The sequence below is a fragment of the Heteronotia binoei genome, chromosome 5 (genome assembly GCF_032191835.1).
Source record: "Heteronotia binoei isolate CCM8104 ecotype False Entrance Well chromosome 5, APGP_CSIRO_Hbin_v1, whole genome shotgun sequence".
Lineage (NCBI taxonomy): Eukaryota > Metazoa > Chordata > Lepidosauria > Squamata > Gekkonidae > Heteronotia > Heteronotia binoei.
This window is the reverse complement of record NC_083227.1, coordinates 126,209,394-126,229,986: the sequence shown is the minus strand read 5'-3', so window position 1 is coordinate 126,229,986 and position 20,593 is coordinate 126,209,394. Positions and strand designations below refer to the sequence as shown.

Here is a 20,593-nt window from a genome sequence, read left to right as displayed (position 1 = left end):
GTAGCCTGAGATATTTAGACCCATAGTTGTTTTTACTGGACTAGAAGCTGTCCAAGGTATAGGGGTTTAATACTGGGTAGCTTTAAGAGTTCCTTTGTGACAATGAAGTATTCTGGATCTACACCTTTCAGCTGAATTGTAAATGAGGACCAATTTTATACCATATAACAGAGTGTTATAACGATTTACAGTGTCTAATTTGGGTTCTCCCCCTAGTAATGGAGGCTCCATATAATGGTAGTGAAGTAACTGTAGTAATGGAGGAGATAGAAGGAACATACACCTACTCATCTCCAGTGCCATCTAAAAAGAAGAAGAAATACAGAAGTCCTGGAGATCAAGGGGAAAAAGCTAAAAAACCCAGGTGCGTGATTTTTCTTTAGGGTGACTTTACATACAGAATGATTTCCTAACACTCATGCTTGGCTAAAATAGATCTTTTAAAAACCCAAATCTTAAGTGTTGTGAATAGAAACAGTCTGTCATGAGTCTTATTGACATATTCATTTTGAACATATGTGAAGCTGCCTTATATTGAGTCAAACCATCAAGGCCAGGCAGTGATTTTTCTTTTTTTTTCCAGTTTCAAAACAAGTTTATTACAAATAACAACATGGTGATACAAAAAAAGACAAAATAAAACATAACAATCACAAGATAACATAAATAACATGAACAACAAGCAAAAACACCCACCACCATCCCACCTAATAACAATCACACTACAAACTCCTCACTCATACGAGGAGCGTTCGGGGTCCGTCAGTTTACAAGTCTATTACTCCAACTCTAGACCTTTACCTTTCGCCCAAAGATAAACTGGATTCCATGTCTCATTACATTTTTGCATATTACCCTCTTGTAATCTTGTGGTCAACGTGTCCATCTCTGCGGCTTCCAATAGTTTTGCAATAAATTCTTCCCTATTTGGAATTTGGGGTGTCTTCCAAGGCCAGGCAGTGATTTTTCTCCAGGTCAGTTTTGCCAGGGATCATGGAGGGTTTTTTTGCCATCTGGGTGTGGAGTGGGTGTCAGTGGGGGTCCATGGGAGGAGGTATTTGTGAATTTCTTGCATCGTACAGGGGGTTGGACTAGGTGACCCTGGAGGTCCCTTCCAACTCTATGATTGTACAGCCCATATCGTCTACTCAGATTGACACCAGTTCTCCAGGATCTCAGCCAGAGGACTATTGCATGACCTCTTACCTGATTTTGAATGGAATCTTCAGCCTGCTGTGTGTAAAACAAAGGCTTTTCTACTGAGCTTCAGCCCATCCTCTTTTGTTAGAACCTTGTTGGGAAATGTGAGGCTATTACTGATTTTGCACTCAGTTTACCCCGCGGTCACGTTCCTCTCCTCTGTGCAGCGTCTGTCGGATTTCCCACTAGTTACCGGAAGCGTCGTGGCTTCCGCGCAACACACGGAAACCGCTAAAAACCAGTTTCCGTGTGCTGCGCAAAAGCTGCGACACTTTCTGTAACTCTGGTGCAGATAGTGGGAAATCCGACGGACGCTGCGCAGAGAAGAGGAACATGACCAATGGGGTAAGCTAAGTGCGAAATCGACCACTGTTGACTTTGTTTTATGACTCAGTATGCAATGACAGCATGGTAACTCTTGGTAACAGATAAAATGATTTTGAATTTGTTTCAGAGATTATTCAGATTATTGAAATGTTTGAGTGCCCAAGAGTACAAAGAAAACTCATGCAATTTGTTTACAGTAAAAAGCATATTTTTGCAATGCAGATGGAATGTGTGTCCACACTATTAGCTCGTCTAAGAAGTATTGAAGTGCCCCTTGCATTTTCTGTATTTATGAAAAAGAATTCTGAAAGTAGGGCAGGCAGTGAATTGCCACTTTCATGCCTAAAATGCTTCTCCATTTTTTTTCTCATCCTTGCTTCCTGCAGCAGCAGCATATTACCTTATAGAACAAAGGCTTTTGGGCCTGACAGAGTTGCAAAGCGCAAGTAGGCAGATGATTTACTGTGATATGATACAGAGTGGCTCTAGCTGCAGTGGGCATTCTAACTGGGATGACAGAAGCACCTCACTATGTAATTTATAAATTAAAGGGGTATCAAACATGCGGCCCGAGGGCCAGATCAGGCCCGAGAGCAACTGGCTGTCATCTGCTTCCTCCTCTCTCTCTCTCTCCTTCCTTCTGCATCACACCTTCCTTTGCTAGGCTTGCTCAATCACACAGGAGCTACAGAGCAAAGCCTCTGTTTTCTCCATTGGCTGGGGAGGAAGGCGAGGGAGGGAGAGCTTTTTCAATCACACAGCAGAGCTACTGAGCCAAGCCTCTCTTCTTTCTATTGGCTGAGGCTCCTCAGAGCAAGAATTGTCAGTTATCAGAGATTGTTAAATAAACAAAATATTTCAAGAGTGCTAAATGTTTTAAGCATGTTTTATTTTAAGTTTTTTTTTTTAAAAAAATTGTGTTTGTGCCCTTTATAAAGCTTATATCTCTGCTACCTGGCATTACATTTTATGACACACATGACTCAGCCCAACATGGTCTCAATTGTGTCAGATCTGGCCCTCCTAACAAATGAGTTTGACACCCCTGAGGAGGAGGAGAAGAAGAACGTAGTTTTATACTCCACCCTTCTCTCTGAATCAGAGTCTCAGAGCAGCTTACACAATCTCCTTTCAGCCACAATCTTATTCACAGAAGGCAATCTTATATTTTCTTTCTATTTATCTAAAAACACATCTGTCAGTCCTGGCAGGTGTTGAATAGGTGGGTTCTTTGATTCAAGTGTGATATTTTGAGTAGTTTTTAAAAGGCTGGATTTTGTTTTCTTTTCAGATCTGCATACCTTCTCTACTATTATGACATATACCTGAAAGTTCAACAGGAGCTCCCACATCTCCCTCAGTCTGAAATTAACAAGAAGATCAGTGAAAGCTGGAGGCTGCTCAGTGTGGCTGAGAAAAGTTATTATTTGGAGAAGGCTAAATTAGAGAAAGAAGGTTTAGACCCGGTAATTTGCTTAAGTAGCCTTTTTTCATGATACTTCCAGGCATGGGGATTACTGTAGTGTGTGTTGCTCTACATCAGGGTTGGCCAAACTGTGGCTCGGGAAACACATGTGGCTCTTTCAGACATATTGTGTGGCTCTTGAAGCTTCTACCACCCTGTTGGCTGACTTGGAAAAGAAATTTCTCTCTTTAAATCACTTCTCCAAGCCAAGCCAGCTGGCAGCTTGGAAAATGCATTTAAAGTCCCTCCCTCCCCTCCCTTATGACTCTCAAACATCTGACATTCATGTCTCGTGGCTCTGAAACATCTGATATCTATTCTATGTGGCTTTTACATTAAGCAAGTTTGATCACCCCTGCTCTACACTGAAAACCTACACTAATAAAGTGCTGACATTGTTGTAGTCTTTTATTTCATTATTATTCTGAGAAATTTCAGTATTTTGAGAAAGGAAGAGCAGTTTTGTGGAGCTGCAAGCATCTAGGTTTCTTTAAACAGCTAGTCTGTCTTGTCTTACAATGCCACTGGGTGGAAAAAATTCCAAGAATCTGGGAGGATGGGTCCCTGAAAATTTTGGTACAATTAACTAGGGCACCTAAAGTGGCCTAATTACAGTACATTTTTCAGGAGTCTTACCAGTAACACAAAATACTTAAAAGGGCAACTTGCTGATGCTTGATACAGTGCAATCTCTAGCATTTATAGGTCATTCATATTTGCACGGTAAAAGCAGCTATTTTAAGCAGTTACAAAATCCACTGCTGTAAAACAGCCACCTGTGCATGAAATGAATGCATGCAAATGTTGGGTGGATATCTACACACTACAGTAAGAATGTGTGCCTCAGTGGAGGGATTTCCTTAAGCTTTCAGATGGAAAAAGTGAGTGAGGTACTGAAAGTTTTTGTAAAAATAAAGAGGCCTTGCTAGCCTTTTGCCTTCTGAAGGATTACCAATATCTGACTGCTTTAGCCTATTTGTGGGGCCACATATAGGATATGATTTTATGTTACTGTTCTGGCATTTTAATCAATATTTTATCTGATATTTTAATCCATATTTGATGTTATGATATTTTCTTGACTGAGCCCACTTGTGGAGAGGGCAGATTGTAAATAGAAATGAATAAATAAATAAATTGTGCATCAAAACAACAGTTGTCTGGTCGCACTGGTGGGCCTCCTAATGGCACCTGGGTTTTGGCCACTATGTAACACAGCATGTTGGACTGGGTGGGCCATTGGCCTGATCTAGCATGGCTTCTCTTATAGTCTTGTGTTTCCTTTTCACCTTTTCTATAGAATTCGAAGTTGTCTTCCCTGACTGCTGTAGTTCCGGACATTCCAGGTTTCCGTAAAATCCTTCCTCGCTCAGATTACATCATTATTCCCAAAGGTACTCTCCAAGAGGAGAGGAGTAAACAGCACTTGGAACTCTGTGTTGCCCAGGGCCAAACACCATCAGAAGGACTGACGTTATCTGCTAATACCACGGGTGCTTCCCACAGTGCTGTACAGAACATCCTTTCTGTAGAATCTAGCCAGGTTGGCATTTCTGAGCAGTGCATTGCCATTGAAGGCATTGCAGAAGACGCAGCCTCATTTGTTCAGTCAGACACAATAGAAGAAGTTGTTGCATCAGAAATCTTGTCTCACTATGCCCGACCTACAGCACCTAAGGTAGCTGGAGATGTCATCGTGGATGAGACCCCTTTGGAAGTGGGAGACAGCTATCCTTATCAAACAACCAGCGTGGTTATTGAAGAGACTTTGGTTAACAGCTCCTCAGATGCCTCCAATGGGTGTGTTAGTGTGGCACAACCACAGATTTCAGATGGCCTCTCTGTGGTAACAGTGCTGACCAGAAGAGTAAGTAAAGATTATGGTAATCTCTCTTCCTGTTTCTAGATTTATGCTAGTCTGAGGCATTTCCCCTCTGGAAGGAGGTTCCATTGAAATCAGTGGCACTTACTCCTAAGTAAGTGTATTTAGGATTCATTTTGCTCCTTTTCATGTAGGATTTGTACCATTATGTAGCTTCATCCCTAGTCACAATAGGTTGTATCCAAGAAACTGAGTAGAGCTTTGCTTGTTCAAGTTTCCTGCTTCCTGCTTTTCTTTCTGCGGCCCACTGTGCTCTCTGAAATGTTACTGTGGGAGTTCAGAGGACCTTAGAGGTACGGTGCTGAGTGCAGTGGGGGTCTGCATTGAGTGGGAGCATAAATCATATAGTGGTGATGACAAGCAGTAGATACAGTCCTGCTCCTGTTGTTAAACCTCTAGTTCCAAGGGGTGGGGGAATCATTAAAGCCCTTTTTGGGCTGATTAGCACAATTACAGTTTGAAATAATAGAATCATAGAGTTGGAAGGGACCTCCAGGGTCATCTATGTAAGAATGTTTGAGTCATTATTAATAAACAGAAACATCAGTAATTTCTTTCAAGTATTGTTTAGGAGATCTCCAGGCACAGAGGAGCAGGAAGGACTGCCTTAGCTTAGTTTAAATCAATAATTACTTTTAGAATGATCCTAAACACTTTCAGCTGGAAAACAAATAGTCTGTTAAGCAAACTTAATTTCTGTAGGTCTTGTTAGTTTTGTATGACCTTCATATTGATGGATGCCTGTGATGGATCACTACAGCACAGATAAAGTTGTCCATGTTTTCTTACACTGATTTTTATTTGTAGGATAGAGGAGAAAGTAATTCTTCAACACCTACTGCACAGTTCATTATGCTACCTCTGCCAGCGCATTCTGTTCTGGAAAATCCAGCATCAATCAAACTGGTCAGTGCAAGAAATGCTGAGGCCGTCTGATTTAGAAAAGCTTTTCATTTTACTTGTATTATAATAATACATGTCTAGCTCTGTGGGAAGTGGTCTTCCTCATAACTTGAAGGATTAGCGTTTGGGCTCTTCTTTTGCCCAGGTACCCTGGTAAAGATATCAGGCAGTGAAGTGGTAACTGTGCCCTGGGAGCTGGAAGTGTTGCTGCTGCTTCACAGCAATGTGTGTCATGGCTTTGTAGAAATGGTAGACAAGAGGATAATGATGATGATACTAGATTTATATTCTGCCCTCCGCTCTGAATCTCAGAGACTCAGAGTGGCTCACAATCTCCTTTATATTCCTCCCCCACAACAAACACCCTGTGAGTTAGGTGGGGGGGGGGGAGAGAACTCTCATAGAAGCTTCCCGTTCAAGGACAAGCTCTGCGAGAACTACGGCTGACTCAAGGCCATTCTAGCAGCTGCAAGTGGAGGAGTGGAGAATCAAACCCGGTTCTCCCAGATAAGAGTCCGTGCACTTAACCACTACACCAAACTGGTTCTCCAGTGGGCCAGGTTGATTGGTAGATGAATTCAACCAATACAGTTCCTGGTCTGCACAAAATCCCAAGCTGTGAAGGGGTATTTTTCCTTACAGCTTAAAACGTCCTAGGAGGTGGGAGAGTGGGTGCCTATCTTGGACCACAAATCCATGACCAGGTTCCTCCCATGTTTGGTTGCCAGACAGAAAATAGGCACACAGTCATCTTTCTGGTTCCTTTCTGCCGTCCAGGAGGGAACTGGAGAAGTTTTCCTTCCTCTTCCAAAATATTAGAATTCAGGGGTATCCTATTATCTGATGGGCAGTAGATTCAGGATGAACAAAAAGAAATACTTCTTTATACAGAAAGTAATTAAAATGTGGAAGTCACTGCCAGAGGATGTAGTGATTGGCTACTGGAATAAACAGCTTTGAAAGGTAGATTCATGGAGGATAGGTCTGTCAGTGGCTACTAGGCATGGTGGCTGAGGGGAACCTCCACATTCAGAGGCAGTCAGCATCTGAATCCCAGTGCCAGGAAGCAACATTAGGGGAAGGTCTGGGCCTCTATGCCAAGTTGTTGAGCTTCCAGAGGGTTTGCCACTTTTGCAAAAGGATGCTGGACTGCATGGACTACTGGTCTGGTCCAGTGGTGTTCTTCATATGTTCTTAATTGGCCACTTTCTGTCTCTGTTCTCTGGCTGCACAACAAAGCAAAAGCAATTGTGCGTTTCCTATTCTCCTTCCTGCTCATATAGTTTAAGATATAAAGCAAGTCTGCTTTAATATAATGCAAATCAAAACTGGTATAATGGGCATGGTTTTAGTAACCTTTGGCTTACTGAGGCTGAAAATGAGCTGTTATAAAGCGTACCAGTTTAGTGAGATTGACGAGAGTGTGGCAAGGGAATCTCATTCTCATCAACTTCCTAGAAACTCTGGCGAACATGAGCTACATTTGGGGCTGCCCAGATTAGGCTTCTGTCTAGAGAGCCACGTGAAGTAGTGCATTTGATTCTGTCCTACTGATACAGTCTTGTTTCCACTCCCATCACCTGACAGTAATCTGTTCACACACTTGTTCTGATGTTCCATCAAATGGAAACCAGTTTCACTGATTGACAAATTGTGTCATTTATTTAGTTAAAGAAGCACTCTCCCCCCCCCCCCCCCCGGCCGAAAACACTATTTTTTATAGCCTGTCCCTCCATTATGTGGGAAATATTTAACTTTCTGTAAGTCTCAGTAGTCATAAAGCCATGGGTCGCTTTGTAGAAAAATAGGTGGTGGAGCTCATCCAGGGATTGTTATGCAGCTGCACCTACTATTCAGTGGACAAGATGGGGAGGATGAGGGGGAACCCTCAGAAAGGTTCAGGAGCTGTGCTCCTGTGAGCTCCTGCTGAATCCAAGGCCTGCATAAAGCATGTAATTTCTGCTGGATAACTGTGGGGCCTCATGTTTGTATCTTTGTTGAGAGGCAGGAAACTTATGATGTAAATTCTTGTTTATAAAGTAATTTATACCCCTGTCACTTCAGACAACTACTTACACTCGCAGAGGGCATGGAAATTGCTCCAATCCTGGCTGTTCCTTTACTTATGTGACCAGACACAAACCACCAAAATGTCCTCTGTGTGGAAACTTCCTGGGGGGAAAATGGATCCCAAAGGTATGTTTCAGATTATAGACAAACACATCTAGCCTTTTTGCATTGGTTTCTAATCCAGAAAATAAAAGCATGGAAGTGATGATAGAACATTTTTTGTAGATGTAGTAGATCTCTTTTATTGTTGTTCATAGCAAGAAGAGTATACATTTTTTTTTAAAAAGACACTAAAATATTGATAGATGAGTATACCATTGTAGTGACAGATTTTTCAGCTCTGAATTTCCAGCTTCAGAAAAAGTCTGTAGCTTCTTTCCTTATGGAGATATGCCTTTTTTCTTACATTTTCATGAGGACTTGGGACTTTTTTTTTTAAATGAAAGCTGGCAGTTCAGAGAATCTATCACTACAACAGCATATCAATATTACCATGCACCAAAAATAAAAAGGAGGGATGCTGTGGTGTCACTGATGACACCACTGATGACAACACTCTCTGTTGAAAACACTGATTATTTAAAGCATAAGTGCAAAAAAGATTACTCCACAACTGTGAAAATGCAGAGGGAGGGCAGACATGCAGAAGAACCATTCCTTAACCCATTCTAGTGCTTGTGGATCAACTGCCAAGAAAATCAGGAGTCAGTTAAGGATGCAGAAAAACCCCAAGTCTCACATAGAACAGATCTGCCAGTTATAGTTTGGTTTAAAGACTATGGAAGGCAGATGGCTGTGGTGTATTTCCAGATAGTGTGTGAGACTTTGCTTTAAAACAAAAAGAGGAAGATGCTGAACTTACCTTTAACATTTCTGCACACCGTACCCACTACATTGAATCCTTTTAAGGAACTTCCTATCAAATGTTGGTAGAATCAGAATTGGCCCTCAATACTAACAGAGTCTTAGAATCGGAAGGGACCTCCGGGGTCATCTAGTCCAACCCCCTGCACAATGCATTTTCACAGTTGTGGAATCATTAATTTCTTTTTCAAGTCAGTTTGATTTAAATATGATTAGTTGTGAATGTCCAAACTGAAGTAAGTGTGATATTAGTTGTATGTTGTGCTTTCAGGTGAAGCAGCCAAAAGGTAAATCTGAGCCAAATTCAGGCATGCCTATAAAAACATTGGGGCCCAAAAGAAGTCAGCCACCATCAACCTTAGGACAGGCAATGGGACAGGATGGTGCATCAAAATGTACTCAAGAGGTCTCTGAAGCTGTTAGCCAGCTATTGAACGCAGCTCCTGCTGGTGAGCAGGTGCAGGAGACTGAGTGGGAAGAAGTAATAATCTCTGAGGCTCACATCCTTGCGAACAATGTTCAGCCAGAGGAGCACGGAAATGCTCCTACAGTTATTCAGATTCAAGAGAACTCTGCATCTGTAGACTCTTCATTAGAACAGAAGGAGAGGGAAAATGAAGGGCCGGAGACCCAGCCATCCACTGAAGTGGTGAACTCTGCAAATGTGCTTTCAAACCCAACATCTGCAATGAAACAAACAATTGGGTAAGTCAGTTTTCTGTGAAGGAAATGGGTGGTGTGTTCCAGCTATCATTGTAGTTCAGATCCAAGTGGCTGCATACATTTTTAGTGCACTTTGAATCAGTGAATTAAAACAACTTTTACCTTCTAGCCTGTTTAGAAAAGTCCTTAACCTATCTGTTTACAAGTCTATGAGCCAAAACTATCTTCTTTTCACCATGCCTCATTTAGATGACAATTGATGAATTTCAAACCCACAACTTTGTCTCACAGGCAAATTGTAATTGTTGCTAGCATATGTGGACTCTGGAGTTCTCAACTGCATTTTTTACCTTTTCAGGGGTGACGTTCTGGGCACTGCACCCAAAGGCCAGGAGCAGAAGAGCAAAGTGAGACCGAAGCCATCCTTGCTAGCAGCTGCAAGACCCATGAGAGCAATTTTGCCTGCACCTTTTGGCATGGCGAGGGAAACCAAGGCAGAGCAGCCCAGTTGCCGACAGTCATTTCCAAATAATGGTAAAGCCCAGGAGAGGGGTTGTATTTTCTGACTAGTAGGCCTTGACACTACAACTGGAGGTTTGGTGGTTAGGAGTGACTGTTAGTGCAACTTTTGGAAAGACAGTACTTAGAGCAAAATTTCCCTGTGTGATGCAATGCCATGATCTTCTGTTCTGTAAATGCACCCTGATACACCAGTTTCACCTACCCTTGTAAGACAACTGTTACAACAATGGCACTGACTCCGCAGCTCTTGAGCAGCCATATTTGCAATTACCATCAACAGAAAGAGCCACTTCCACCCTAGCAGGAACTCTACACTTTTCGAAGACTCTCATCTTATCCATTCCTCATCTTACCCACACCAACTCTGGTGGTGACTGTTTTACTGTGGGAACCACCAGTAGCCCCATCAGGCAAGGGCCTTGCCCACATTCCTGAAATGGGGCAGGTGCCACACTGGGGAGCAATGCTCAGAAAAGCCACATGTAGTACATGTGGCTCTAGAGCCTCTTTTACAGAGATTTCAGGTGCGGCCTTGAATAGTTCATTGGCTGCAGCACAACCCACAGCTGCATCAGTGCACACTTGATATGCTAAGCATCCTGTTCTTGTTTTTTCTTCAAGAAAAAAATTCCCCTGTAAGAATCTCAGGACTGAAGCCTAATACTCTGAAGCAGCTGGGCCAGTCCCCACTGCCCAGTGTAGAAGAACACAAGGTAACTGTGCTTTGTCTGAATACTTGTTATTTTATTATCCTGGAATGTATATGTTAGTATGCAATGATAATTTGGTTCTCTACTGTGATTTGACAGGGGAAATAGGCTGATGGTACATAAGTGATGTACTTGAGTGGGGGTTGTATACTTGAGTTCCTTGGGGTTTGTGTGGGTCCAGTACCGTGTATCAGTAGTAGTCGGAACCATTCTTCAGACAACAGCTTGATAGTCCATAGGTACGTTACATGGATTGTGAAGTGAATAATGAAGTGATGGTGGTGAGAAAGAATCAGATCTAGGGAGGAACTAATAATTAATCTGACAGTCTCATTTCTCTTTTGTCTCCTTGTTCTCTATATAAAGCTTCCTGGCAACACAAACAGCTCAGCATCTCAGGTCAAAGTGGTGGAGGTCAAGCCAGATGTATTCCCTTCTTATAAGTACAGCTGCACTGTAACCCTGGTAAGAATCTGAATGTGCATTCAGATACTTCCGGTCTGATTAAATATTTAAAAAATTACCTTATTAGTATTTCCTGGGTGTCCAGATGGTAGCTAGGATTTTCTAGGATGGGTCTTGAAATATTTCTAAATGGGCCTCAGAATATTTGGGAGTAACCAGGAATATTGGGAAGGGGAGGGGCTGTGCTTTAAGGCTCCCAGAACCATCTGGGTCAGTGTCTTCTTGTTAGGGCATGGTATCGGTTTGCCAGGTTGGTTTGGCTTGAATTCTGTGCTTCCTGGTACCTAAACCCCTTCTCTTGGATCACTAGAAATCTTCTTGAATTTTTAAGTGACTTTTAAAGTTTCCACAAGCAGTTTCAATCACACTAGACCAGAGATCTCTACTTCTCGGAGATAACTTTCCCTGTTTAACTGGGCAGGGATTGTTCTTCTCTCCCTAGAAGATCTATTCCCTTTTCCTTTTGGCTTGAATGGGAGACTTCTTATGGTACCCAACATCCTTGCTAAAGTTTTCCCCAGTTCGCTGTCTTGTGTTCAAACTGTTCTCAGCTAATGCTGAATTAAGACTATATTCAGCCATGGAAGAATTCTGAGTTTGTCAGCCCTAAGCTCTTTACTCATCACAGTTAAGTCAGAAATCAGACTCAATTTTCTCAGCATACAGCTTGCACCAATCTTTCTTTGCTAAGCTGATGCCAACCAATTAGATTGCCTGGAACAGCCTGTCACTCAAGAGTCTCCCTCTATGAAGTATTAACCCTTCACAGTCCTGTAGTTTTATGTACAGCACTTTAAAGCCTCTTAAAAAGTGCAGTCGGTCACAGCAGCACACAAAAGTTTCAGTGAAAATGTGGAACAGATTTAAAATTACAGTCTCTGGACCAGATAGACTGCTGTGGGGCTGGAATAATGCCCCCCCCCCCCAAATGAATGATGCTCCCTGGGAGTAGCAGAAGTCTTTTAGTGTCATTTGTTTGAAAAAAACAGCCCCTCTAGCCCCATGGAAAGATTCCGCATAGGGAATAATGGAGCCAAATAATATCAGAATCCTGAAAAAATAAACCTTGATCCCAGTACCAAACCACTAGTTGGAACCTGAGTAATTAAGTATACCAATATTTTTTTGTTCCCTAATATCCAAATTTGAAAAATACCATTTTTTTTGGTGGTCACATCTCTACTTTAGAAATCTTCTCACTACACTACGTTGTCTTTTTTTTGGCAAGATGCAAAGGAAAATAGACTAGTAAGAATCACTTGTATATCAAGCAAGGTGAATAGTTACGTGGTCAACTGGATGTTGGCAAAATCTTTCTTGAGGCGCTATTTGAAACCTTGGCCACTTTCCAGATTTCAAGCAGGTTGTCTAAAGATGAAAATTATGCAGTTGACTTTAACCAAATTTAAAGATGAAAGCTCTGTGTCATTTATCCATTGTTTGAGTCCCATGTGGTTTGGTTTCTAGCTCACCATCTATCTCCTCTTCTTCCTCTTGGATTATGTCTTGTCATGATTTCAGTCCTTAACTGTTTACGGTTTGATTTGCACATAAATGTTGCAACTGCTAGTGTGAGTGCATACATGGTTTCCATTTGTCATCTGCTTGTGGCTCACAATGATGCAGTGAAATGTAACATGTACAGGCTTTATTTTAGTTGACATTAATCCTTTCTGAATAAGATTTGCCTTGGCTCCCTGATGGAGCTTTTGCCTTTTTGTTAATATAAACCTCCAGTGTTCCTGTTGGAATATAAGCAGGAAGTAAACATAGACATCTGGTTGCCTTGTGGAACACAGAGTGCAAGGAGGATAGAGATGTGGTCTGTTTCTCTGCAGGATCTGGGGCTGGCAACGTCACGAGGTAGAGGCAAGTGTAAGAACCCTTCTTGCAACTATATATATACTAATCGGCACAAGCCACGGATCTGCCCCAGCTGTGGCTACAATCTTGCCAAAGACAGAACTGAGAAAACAGTGAAACCACTGGTGAGTTGTGATTCTTTTAATTTTTTAATTTATTGTTATACCTGGAATCATTAGATGCTGTGTAGAATTTTTTAAAAAATAGATGCTGCACAATTATTTTAGCAATCCAAGAAAGGCAAGGTTCCAGAAGGAGCACAGGGAGGTGTTTGGCTGGTAGTTCAAAGTATTTTATTGTTGTAGCCATAGGCCATAACAACCCAGCAAACCCCCCAAAGTATACAGTTTACTTCTAGCCATAAAAATTAAAACATTAAAAAAACATAGTAAAATACAGAACTATGAATAAGATTTAAAACATAAGTAAAAAAACAACGTAACAGAATGAGACTTCCCATGTTTGGCAGGTAGGCATTCGGAGATGTTTGGCAGCAAGCATTACAAAGCATGCAGAGCTGGCCCTCTGGAGTCCCAGGGCAGGAAATGCCTAATGTAGCTCAGCCACATAGTAGCAGTTTCAATGGCAAAGTGATTTATTGAGAGAGGACACATTTACACATTCCTCAAATTACTACACATGGGCAGGGAAATGTTGGTGCTGAACTTGTTTGTACAAATCCAGAAAGCATCCCTAGGCCAGCAAAACAAATCAATGATTGGCTGAAACATGGTCACAGAAACCCATCAGTCCAATCCTGTTTTGTAAGACCCATATATGTGTTACTGGTTTGTTGCTTACATTGTTGCTTTTCCCACTCTCTAGTTCCTGTTGCCCTTGCTGAAGTGAACTGAAATGGTGTCATCAAGGCACCAGATTGCAGGGGTTTACCTTTCCCAATTATTTCCAAAATAGTTTTAAAAATAATATTTAGATAGCTTTTTTAAAGGAAAGCACGTGCTGGTTTGCATTTTGAGCCTGCTTATCCCTAATAACAGGTATGGATTTCATTATTTAGTAAAAATGGGCTTGGTTTGAAACGGCTTTCTTGGGTGTAATGGTATTGCATTGGAATTCTGCAGCAGAGATGACTCTGTCGACATGTGGTTACCTTATTTTCCCTTCATTTCCATATTCCTTCTGCTTGGCTTCCCATGCGTAATTTAAGCATTTCTGCAGTAGCATAGTTGCTAATTCCCTGTGATGGAATCCCATGCCACTCTGGTGGTAATTGGATGAAAAGATTGTGTGGGTCAGCAGGTCACCCAAGCAAGTGACCGTGTCAGTATAGCTGACTGTCTCCTGGAATGTACTGCATTCATTATAACTGGCAGCTATGAGTAGTTAGAAGAGGTACTTTTGGTACTTGAACTGCTCCGAGTTCATATAAGATTGACAAACTCTCAGCAAGATCTGCTGAAACAGCTTACCTTCCACCAAATACTGTCTGGAATAGCACTGCCTTCCATGCCATTTGGTGTAGAGCCAGTTTGGTGTAGTGGTTAAGTGCAGGGACTCTTATCTGGGAGAACTGGGTTTGATTCCCCACTCCTCCACATGTACCTGCTGGAGTGAGCTTGGGTCAGTTACAACTCTCTCAGTTCTGTTCTGTTCAAAGAGCAGTTTCTGGGAGAGCTCTCTCACCCTCCTCACTTCACAAGGTGTCTATTGCAGAGAGGGGAAAAGAAAAGAGATTGTAAGTTGCTCTGAGACTCCTTTGGGTAGTGAAGGGTGGGGTATAAATCCAATCTCTTCTCTTCTTCTTTCTAAGTGTAACGGTGGAAGGTACCTTGCCCACTATGCCCATGATGTTGTTACAGCTGCCATCTTAAGGGAGAGCACCTTAAGGAGGAGGCTGTCTGCAGAATGTAACTGGCACAGAGGAGTTTGCTGGGAAATATGGTTTGGTGACTCTGAGGGCTCTTGGCTGCCAAAGGCTTTAATGGTAATAACCAGCACTTTGATTTGTGCCTGGAAACAAGTAAGTAGCCAGTGTAGTTGACCCAGCACTGGAGTTTTCTGTTCTGAGTGGTTGACTCCACAGAGGAGCCTTGTGTAGAGCACATTACACTCATCCAAAATGGCGATTACAGTAGCATAGATCAGCATAGCTGGGTGAGCAGAATCTTGATAAGGGGGCAGCTGGCTGTAACTGAATGAGGCAGCACCAACCTGCTTATTTAGCAGCTGAGTGCAGGAGCAGGTAATAAAAGGCACTCTTGGCTGCCACTCCAAACTGCTCTTTCAAGAGCAGGGCTGAGTGGTCAGAAAACTCTTAAACTTTTAACATGATTTGATAAATTTATTCTAACAGCATCTATAAATAGCAGTAACAGTACATTTGCTTTCAAACAGAGAGAGTGAGGTGGATCTAGCCATCTCTAAGGAGTTCCAACTTAAGTGGCTTATCCTCCAATGGAAGAGCTGCTTGGATTGGAGGAACACTTCAAAGTTGAGCCAAAAGGAAAGGTGGGCTGTAGGTTAAATACTGTAATAATGGAATTCCTCAGCGGAGTGGCATAAGATGAGTAGGATGAATCCCATTATTGTGATGCTTCAGATTTCTCACATGTCTTGGCAGAGAATCAACGTGAAATTTTCCCTTTATTTCTAGGAGGTCACCACTGGCCCCAGAGATGTCTTGAACACCAGTGAGCCTTTAATGCAGTCCCAAAAAGAAATCCAGCGCCAATCTACTCTCCAGCTTCTACGCAAAGTGATACAGATCCCAGAGAACGAATCTGAGCTGGCTGATGTGTTTGCACTGATTCATGAACTCAACAGCTCTCGGCTCATCCTTTCCAACATGAATGAGGAGACAGTCACCATTGAGCAAACGTCTTGGTCAAATTACTATGAGTTTCCATCCTCTCAGTGTCTTCTCTGTAGCAGCCCCTTATTCAAAGGGGACTTGAAGTAAGTTTTCAACTTTGAAAATGGAATTTATTTTAGGGACCTTGTGTACAAGATTGCCTTTGGTTTAATGTTTGGATTGAAATCTCACTAATTGTAAATTCTCTTTATTTCAATACTAGTCTGTGTTTTTAGAATCTTAGGAAGTTGTATTTGTGTTTTAACTTGCATCTTTGTTCTCTGTATACCTTCTGTGTGCTGAAATTAGGATTCCACCTCTGTTCTCTTGAGAATTTTGAAGACAGCTTGCAATTTGTGTATTCTGATCTCTTTATGGATGGCAGTTCAGAAAAATTCCATGTTTGCCATGACCTGGATAGCCCAGGCAAGCCCAGTCTTGTCAGATCTTGAAAGCTAAGCAGGGTTGACTCTGACAAGTACTTGGATGGGAGACCTCCTTGGAATACCAGAGGCAGGAGGTGGGGGCAGGCTTTATTCAGCCACCTCCCTGAATATCCTCCAGGTCCCAGTAGGGGTCAGTCACGAGAGGTTACCATGACTTCCGGGTGCACATGAACTCATACACATGCACACATAAGAAAGAAAGATTCCATGTTTCATGTGTGTCTTAAGCCCTCACATTTCTAGTGTGGTTTGAATAGGCACTATGTCTGTAGTTTCCATTCATTTGTTTTTACAACACACAAACACATATATGAATAATGCGAACAGCATCAGACTGTGTGTTGCGGTTTTTATACTTAAAGATGGAGACCAGTTTATCGTACATGGTTAATTTAATCTCCTCTCTGGAGAGCCAGTTTGATGTAATGGTTAAGTGTGCGGACTCTTATCTGGGAGAACCGGGTTTGATTCCCCGCTCCTCCACTTGCACCTGCTGGAATGGCCTTGGGTCAGCCATAGCTCTGGCAAAGGTTGTCCTTGAAAGGGCAGCTGCTGTGAGAGCCCTCTCAGCCCCACCCACCTCACAGGGTGTCTGTTGTTGGGGAGGAAGGTAAAGGAGATTGTGAGCCACTCTGAAACTCTTCAGAGTGGAGGGCGGGATATAAATCCAATATCATCTTCTTCGTCATCTCTCCATTGTTACAGTTCCCTTGCAGGCCCTCAGGAGTGCTGGTTGCTGACAGCTAACCGACTGCAAGTGGTCACTGCTCAGCTCAAGGTGTGTGTGAATGTGCAGTGCTTGGCCCTCCATAGTTTCAATGATATATACACAGGTAAGTGAGTGCATTAATAAATCAGTTTTTAGAAGCCCTGGGCTTTAAAGGGAGGAATGCAAAATTGGGATAGATGCATTTTCAAGTCAAGTCAAGTTAGCCTTTATTGGCATAAAATATATAGGTGTATATATCAGAGCAAATTGGTTTTAAAAAAAAAGATAAAATGGAACGATTGCATACATATACATCAGGAAAAGCATAAACAAACTATTTCTATGAGATCCTCTGGTGTGCCTTTAAAACAGAATAAAGAAACTTAGCCACTTTCTCAGTGACACTAGATGAAGTATCGTTCAAAAGATTATAGACCTTAAGTGCATCAGAACAATCAACCATGCTAACTAAAAGAGGATGTAAATACTTGTGACAAAGATCTGTATACAAATTACAATAAAGAAGAATATGAGTAACTGACTCCACACCTTTTTGCTTACAGAGACAGTATCTGACTGAGTAGGCTGTCTTGTTAAATCTGCCAGAAAGAATGGCAGAGGGCATGGCGTTGTATCTGGCAAGGGAAAAAGCTCTACACTGCTGTGGCACCTGCAAGACGGATAGATATGAGGCCATTTTCCCAGTACTAAGAGAGATCTCAAAACTCAGTGGGGAATAAGTTTTCTTAGCCAGACTGTATAGATCTTGGCGCTCAATATCTAGCAACCTGTTTTTAATTTGTTGGACTGTGGTGGTGAAGGACAGCATGGACAATAGTTCTAGGGATAAACCCATTGCTTTTATTTTTCTCTCAATTTGTGCTGACCAATTTGACAAATTAAATTCAGAGAGCATTTGAGAGATATAGCTCCCTGGTTCAGAGTTGTAGTGCAAGCATAGCCAGAGTTTGAAGGTCATGAGCCATGCACTAGTAACCATTAAAGACATGCCAGTTTCTAAGCAGATAACTGCATATGGGACACATTTTGGCATGCCCAGAATTTTACACAAGAATTTGGATTGGACACGTTCGATAGCACCTTCATAAGATCCAATCCAGATTGGGATGCCATACAGAAGTTGTGAAATCACTTTGGCTTTGAATATTTTTATGGCAGCTGGCACAAATTGGTTACCTCTTTCATAAAAAAGCGAGCTATGGCAGATGCACTGATGTTAGCTATCTTCACTGCATACTTGCGATGGGTAGACCAAGTCACATTATATTGAAAATAAACACCTAAATATTTAAAATACTTGACTTGCTCTATCTTTTTACCATCAATAACCCATTTGTAAAGTCTCCACTTTTCTGAGAAAACTAAGATTTTGGACTTCTCATAATTGAGCTGGAGCTTATTACTAGTAAAATACAGAACACAACGGGACAACAGACGTCTTAAGCCCACTCTAGAGCAGGACAACAGCATCATCGTATTGTCAGCATAAAATAACAAGGGTACATGTAATGCACCGAGTTTTGGACTATGGCAGTCAGGACCAGACAACTGAATAGCCAGGTCATTAAGGAAGAGATTGAATAAAAAGGGAGCCAAAATGCAACCCTGTTTGACATTTTAAATTTATATGTTTCATGAATGTGTATTGCATGTAGTAGCAAAGGCTGAACTTGGGACAGTTTCTCACTACCTTATGATCCGTATTTCTTCGTTTATATTAATAGCTGTTTTGTTTCCCAACTTCAGGCTTGTTTAATGTAGGTAACAAACTTTTGGTGAGCCTGGACCTTCTGTTCGCCATAAGAAATCATATTAAACTCGGCGAGGATCCTAAGGTGGCTGTCAGCAGTATCTTGGAATCTGTGCAGGAGCAGACTGGTACTGATATTCCCCTTCCTTCTGTCTTTGAATCAGTTTCCATCAGTCCGCTAAAATCAGAACAGTGTTTAGAGTTATGGATGGGGTGGGCAGGGTGGTTATGTTTTTTTCAAAAAACGAATAACTTGGGCTTGCGGTTACAGTGAGCAATATGATGTTCCTGTTCGATGGGGTTTCCACCTCTTTTAGATACCCACCCAGCAATTTTGACTGTATGTTGTATCAAAAATGTCCCTAGCTTCCACTTCACATTTTGTCTAAAAAACTGTGGCTGTTTCACAATATTCTTGGCTGAATCTGCTGAGGGAAAAGACCTCCAAAAAGGCTGATTTTTTTTTTTGTTTAGCCTGGTGAGAAAGGCAGCGGGCAAGGGGTAGGGTGACCATAATGTCTGAAGGCCAGCCAGGGACACCTTGGGGGGTGGTGGTGGAAGGTAGGGGTGCGCGCGTGCGAAGCCGGAAACAGGAAGTGACGTCACTTCCGGTGACATCACTTCCGGTGACGTCATGCCACCGCCGGAAACAGGAAGTGACACCACTTCCTGTGACATCATTTTCCCGCGTCACCTGCCGGAAACGGGAAGTGACATCACTTCCTGTGACATCACTTCCCCCAAATGACATCATTTCCCCCAAATGCCACTGCCGGAAACAGGAAGTGACTTCACAGCACTTCCTGTGACGTCCCCAAAAATCCCCCAAATATCACCGCCGGAAACAATTTTGTTCTCAAATCCTGTATATACTTCATCAGTATATGGGATAAGGCACTTTCTCAACTGTGCTGCATAATGCAGCCTATTTATTTTGTCCTGTTTGCTCTGTTGGCTCTATCTGCGCCACCTTCATCACTTTCAGTGTGTGGATCCCCCAGTGGGGTGGTCTCGCGACTCCCTCTGCCGGCTGTTTCTGATAGCCCTGCGCCCCCTCTTTCATTTGATATGTGTCCCGTGCGGGTGCCACCCTCCCGCCAGGAGATGCCGCAAAATGAGCCCCCTTGAGGCTTATGGCGGCAGGGCTCGGGGGAAGTGAGCTAGACTGCTGTTCTTTTGAGGGGTTATAGAGTGTTTCGAGCCCGTCCCTGTGGCATCGGTCCCATCGTTGTGGGACCCAGGGGGCCGGCGCAGCAGCACGCCGAAGCAGCCTGTCACAGGTCGAGATGCAGGACAGGAACCCGGAAGTGACCGACAGGCTGCTTCAGCGTGCCGCTGCGCCGGCCCCCTGGGCCCCACAACGATGGGACCGATGCCACAGGGACGGGCTCGAAACACTCTATGACCCCTCAAAAGAACAGCAGTCTAGCTCGCTTCCCCCGAGCCCTGCCGCCATAAGCCTCAAGGGGGCTCATTTTGCGGCATCTCCCGGCAGGAGGGTGGCATCCGCACGGGACACATATCAAATGAAAGAGGGGGCGCAGGGCTATCAGAAACAGCCGGCGGAGGGAGTCGCGAGACCACCCCACTGGGGGATCCACACCCCGAAAGTGATGAAGGTGGCGCAGATAGAGCCAACAGAGCAAACAGGACAAAATAAATAGGCTGCATTATGCAGCACAGTTGAGAAAGTGCCTTATCCCATATACTGATGAAGTAAATACAGGATCTGAGAACAAAATTGCACCAGAAGACACAAACACAAAGCTCCCTTACACTGAATCAGTGCTTGGGTCCACCAAAGTCAGTATTGTCACATAAGAACATAAGAGAAGCCCTGTTGGATCAGGCCAGTGGCCCATCCAGTCCAACACTCTGCGTCACATAAGAACATAAGAGAAGCCCTGTTGGATCAGGCCAG

At 42.8% G+C, this 20,593-nt stretch overlaps 1 protein-coding gene across 2 annotated transcripts in view; it reads left to right on the top strand.

The window, feature by feature from the left end:
* Positions 1-20,593, top strand: part of HMGXB3 (HMG-box containing 3) — a 37,147-nt gene that overhangs the window by 2,111 nt on the left and 14,443 nt on the right. For both annotated transcript variants that reach the window (XM_060240321.1, XM_060240322.1), the window contains exons 2-14: positions 217-364; positions 2,819-2,993; positions 4,293-4,859; positions 5,682-5,780; positions 7,842-7,973; positions 8,983-9,416; positions 9,733-9,908; positions 10,518-10,609; positions 10,973-11,071; positions 12,910-13,059; positions 15,549-15,850; positions 16,898-17,025; positions 18,669-18,800. In XM_060240321.1, the coding sequence (XP_060096304.1) occupies positions 219-364; positions 2,819-2,993; positions 4,293-4,859; positions 5,682-5,780; positions 7,842-7,973; positions 8,983-9,416; positions 9,733-9,908; positions 10,518-10,609; positions 10,973-11,071; positions 12,910-13,059; positions 15,549-15,850; positions 16,898-17,025; positions 18,669-18,800 (2,632 nt within the window). In that variant the 5' untranslated portion in view covers positions 217-218. The remainder of the gene's footprint in view (positions 1-216; positions 365-2,818; positions 2,994-4,292; positions 4,860-5,681; positions 5,781-7,841; positions 7,974-8,982; positions 9,417-9,732; positions 9,909-10,517; positions 10,610-10,972; positions 11,072-12,909; positions 13,060-15,548; positions 15,851-16,897; positions 17,026-18,668; positions 18,801-20,593) is intronic.